Source organism: Strongylocentrotus purpuratus, unplaced genomic scaffold (assembly GCF_000002235.5).
Source record: "Strongylocentrotus purpuratus isolate Spur 01 unplaced genomic scaffold, Spur_5.0 spur5_scaffold_1, whole genome shotgun sequence".
NCBI lineage: Eukaryota > Metazoa > Echinodermata > Echinoidea > Camarodonta > Strongylocentrotidae > Strongylocentrotus > Strongylocentrotus purpuratus.
In genome coordinates, this window is record NW_022145594.1 from 5,658,660 (window position 1) to 5,662,663 (window position 4,004).

At 39.2% G+C, this 4,004-nt stretch overlaps 1 protein-coding gene across 1 annotated transcript; it reads right to left on the reverse strand.

The window, feature by feature from the left end:
• Positions 1-516: 516 nt before the first annotated feature.
• Positions 517-4,004, reverse strand: LOC579909 (palmitoyltransferase ZDHHC23). The gene is made up of 4 exons (XM_011681582.2): positions 3,789-4,004; positions 2,219-2,986; positions 1,581-1,750; positions 517-1,127 (listed from the first exon to the last, which is right to left on the reverse strand). Exons 1-3 carry the CDS (start codon positions 3,905-3,907, stop codon positions 1,639-1,641), a joined length of 999 nt encoding a protein of 332 aa, XP_011679884.2. The 5' UTR covers positions 3,908-4,004; the 3' UTR covers positions 517-1,127; positions 1,581-1,638.

A 4,004-nucleotide genomic window follows, 5' to 3' on the forward strand; every position in this document is an offset into this window, starting at 1 on the left:
AGTATACAAATAATGAATGGTTATAAGTTCAATAGTGCGAATATTTTTGTGAGTTGAAAGATTAACATTCTATTCAACGAGGCGTCAGCCGAGTTGAATAGAATTAACGTTAATTTTTCAACGAATTGAACGAATGAAAAAACATTCATTATTTGTTTTATACAACATCAAAGAAGATCTAAAAGAACGTTAATAAACAAATTATGCTTTACTCCTTATATTAAAGATAAATTAAAGTTGGAGTCAAGCCTACATTCAGATTGCCTTCGCATCAGATACATGCAGGGATACGCGCACGGCAGAGAGGTACGCAGTCTGCATATAACCAAAACTGCACGGCGCATATAACCAAAAATGCAATATAACATCTATTGAATATCATGTGACCAGCAATCTTCCAATCAAATGACAAGGATCCATGTAGGTGTTGTATAAACTGCCTTAATTCACACATCAGGTGGTTCCTAATTTAGATAATGATAGATAAGGAATCAATTATACAGAGTCCCCCCCCCCCCCCCCCTCTCATAGTCCCATTTGCACTCTCCAGATTGCTTAATTTGTGATGAAGCTTATTGGCCCAAATTCACAAAGGAGGTTTAAATTTAGCCCATGGTTAAAACCCTCATTCACATAACCCATAGTGTAAAATTAGTGCAAATTAAGCTCGGCACAGTCAGAGGTCCAATATCAGACGCGCGCAAGGCAAGGTACGCTTAATTTGCGCTAATTTTAAACCATGGGTTATGTAAATGAGGGTTTAAACCATGGGTTAAATTTAAACCTTGTTTGTGATGAGGCTCAATGAGTTAATAGTTGCACAGCCTCTGTCCACACCCATGGTGCACTCCCTGGTTGCCTAGCAACAACTCCATCAAACAACTGTGGAGCTGCCGTCTCCAGTCTCATCCAAGTCTCCACAGTTAGTGATAAAGTTGACCCAGTTTGTCACAGCGCCCTTATCCAGCATCATGAGGCGCTCTCTACCGCCGGGCTGCCTGGTGACAAGCCTCCTCTCCCTGTAGGTCCAGTTGTGTGTGATGAGGTGGAACTGCTGGAGGAGGAGCGCTAGGACGGCAGGACACACCAGCAGGGCATACAGGATGGATACAAAGATGATGGAAAGCCTGGTGCATCATGAAAAAAGAGGAAAATAAAGGATATTCAAGGAAAATATGCAAACATTTTCAATGGTAGATCAGATTAAACTTAGCAAATTTTGTGAACTTTTGGGGAATATAAGTTTCAGCCAAAATGCTCAATGGTTTGTATAAGAGAGTGAACTGTAACAACACACCCCTTCTAAAACAATCAACGTTAGCATTTTCTTAACAATTACAAAAATTATTATCATCCTATATTTTTATACTGTTTTTACCTAGATAAGAAACGTGAATTATCTTGATCAATAAGTACCAAAGTGGAGCATTTTTGCATCATAAACATATCAAAGAACAAGACAAAATTATTCAGATTTTATACATACTCATTAGAGATAATTTAGTCTTATGAACCTAAAATCTTGCTGAAGACAAACATATGGTCACAGTCTATTGATGCTGTTTCAGATTCAGCCTCACCCTTTTGCAAGAAAGACATACTCTAGCGCTGTCCAGAAACTCTCTTCATACTGTGTGGCTACAAGGAGAGTGTATGTTCCTCTACCTGCACCCCAGCAACCCCAACAAAGAAAAGGAGAAGGGCAACGATGAAGGACCGGTGGTTGTCTCTACCAATGCAGCAGTCGAGCCTGAGATAAGTATAAAGGAGATCATGGTACAGATCAACATATTACCGGTACAACAAAAAAACAAAAATTGACAGAGATATTTCACAAACACATGAGCAATATATTGCTGACTCAAATAAATAACACATAATTGACTCTTTATTTAGCTTCTTTTTTGGGGGGGGGGGGGGAGGGAGGTTATTTTTCCCTATCTTTCTTACCTTCCATTTACAACACATCCATCATCTAGTTTTTCCTTCTTAATTTACATAGCTGATTTTAAAGTTCTATTATGTCACAAATAATTAGAAGCCAAATTCAACTTGGAGGAAAAAAAAACTCTCCCCACCCTCCTTGTTCCACCCCCCCCCCAAATGCTTCTGTTATAGGCCTCACTATTCTATGTTTAAGCTGAGTTCATGATTGGTGTGATTGATCATAATATCTGATAGAAAAGGGTGTTGAACAATCAGAGAAACTCCTTCTTACCAAACACAGTGATGGTCCAACCGATGCACACAGCGATCACAAATCCTACAATGCCCCGCCCTAGCTGGCTTTACCATCTGACAAGCATTACACCAATCAGTGGGTATAGATCCCTCCGTTTCATTGGTCCTTTGCTGCTCATTCTCCTGACTCTGTCCAATCAAAGGGCCTCTTTCAAGACTTGAATCAGACTCCTCTGATTCATAAAGTGAATTGGAGGAACCATTGTTCCTCTTGTGAAGATGTGTGATGTCAGCAAATCTTTGACCTCCACTCTCAGACCCGTCTCTTGGTCTTGTTGATGATTCTGATGAAGTCGGATTGCAATCTACAAACCCTGCTGCACGTTTTGTCATCGCGAACGCTCCGAAAAAAAGCAGCAAGTTGATGGAAATAGCGGCATGCTCCACAGCCGAGACATCACCAATGGGGACAGCATACAGGGAGAAGACGTAGTACATGGAGAATATGGAAACTAACGTTACACTCATGAAGAACTGTGTCCTCCGTTTATGCTTGAGAACACGGAGGTAGTAGACTACTGCACCCAGTGGGATGATGAACGAGAAGGCGGTGAGGAGGACATGAAAAGAGGCTATGTAGAGCCAGAAGGGTATCACGAAGAGAGGTGGGAGTGCCGTTGTGTCGACAAGTTCATCAATACGTCTTGCGCCCTGGCCAAGGAATGTTGGGATCCGTACACGGTCAAGGATGGTTTCTTTGACGGCTGCTACCCTGTCTCTGCCAACATCCCTTCCTGTGAAAAACCTGTCAATTAAAGTGGGCAGAAAACCAGAAACAAAACATAAATGCAGATAATTTAAATAAATTCACTCTATACACATGTCCTCATTAAAAAAAATTCAAATAAAAAAAAGTTAAGACTACCCCGGTATTAACAACATTTTCATGGAAATGTCTCAGCCTCAGACTCACTCCTTTCTATCAATTTATGAATCAATCACTGTGAAAAAAAGGACCAAAAAAGTACATTTTCTTCGATCAAACCAAAGAATTCTTAATATCACACCATTTTCTTTCTAAAATATTCTAGATCTAGACTAATTTCTAGATATATTAGTAGGGGTCTACTACTAGTCTAGTCATGTCTCATGACGGACCATCGACCTCACAATGTCAATGATTCAACTTTAATCTAGAGTCTACATGGTTTTGTTCCTTTAATATCCTCTCATTCGGGTAGGGTTGGATCCTCTCTCTCTTTAGTAATTTAGAGACAAAACAAAAGTAACTAACAAGTACGAAAATACACCAACAACATGGTGGCCTGTACTTCAACAGAAGAAGAAGAAGAAGTAACAAACCATTTGCAAACGTCACTGAATTGCATTTTTTCTGAATTGTTAAAATGAAATAATTAACTAACTCTCAAGTAATGTTATATGTAAATAGATAAAAACAACAGCATATATTTATTTTTAAGTGTTCGAAAGAAAATATCTGCTGGAAACTTGTACTTTTTCTTCAACTTTGATCTTTCGGTCTTCAAAAATGATACAACGCAATATCCTACGAATGGGACTGAAATGAAAAATAGTTGGACCCGTACCTGTCGCAAGACTCGTCCAAATCCTCGCAATCACAACACACAGCCAGTAAATGGCTTCTTTCTCCGTTTCCGTTGATAAATTCACAACAGCAGAGAGGGTCTCCTGTTTCATCTTTCATCTTGGAAATTTGTTATTTTTAGTTTGACAAGACAAATGTAAATTTGATAAATTAGTGTTCCAAGTTACTATGTCTAAGGTCTCTCAGAAATAGCAAA

Bases quoted from the DNA above. Each gene is read 5' to 3' on its own strand.
- LOC579909 (XM_011681582.2), bottom strand. From the start codon at position 3,907: ATGAAAGATGAAACAGGAGACCCTCTCTGCTGTTGTGAATTTATCAAC. The intron at 2,987-3,788 runs GTACGGGTCCAA...TTTAATTGACAG, and splicing joins TTGGACGAGTCTTGCGACAG to GTTTTTCACAGGAAGGGATG. The intron at 1,751-2,218 runs GTAAGAAGGAGT...TACTTATCTCAG, and splicing joins TTGGACCATCACTGTGTTTG to GCTCGACTGCTGCATTGGTA.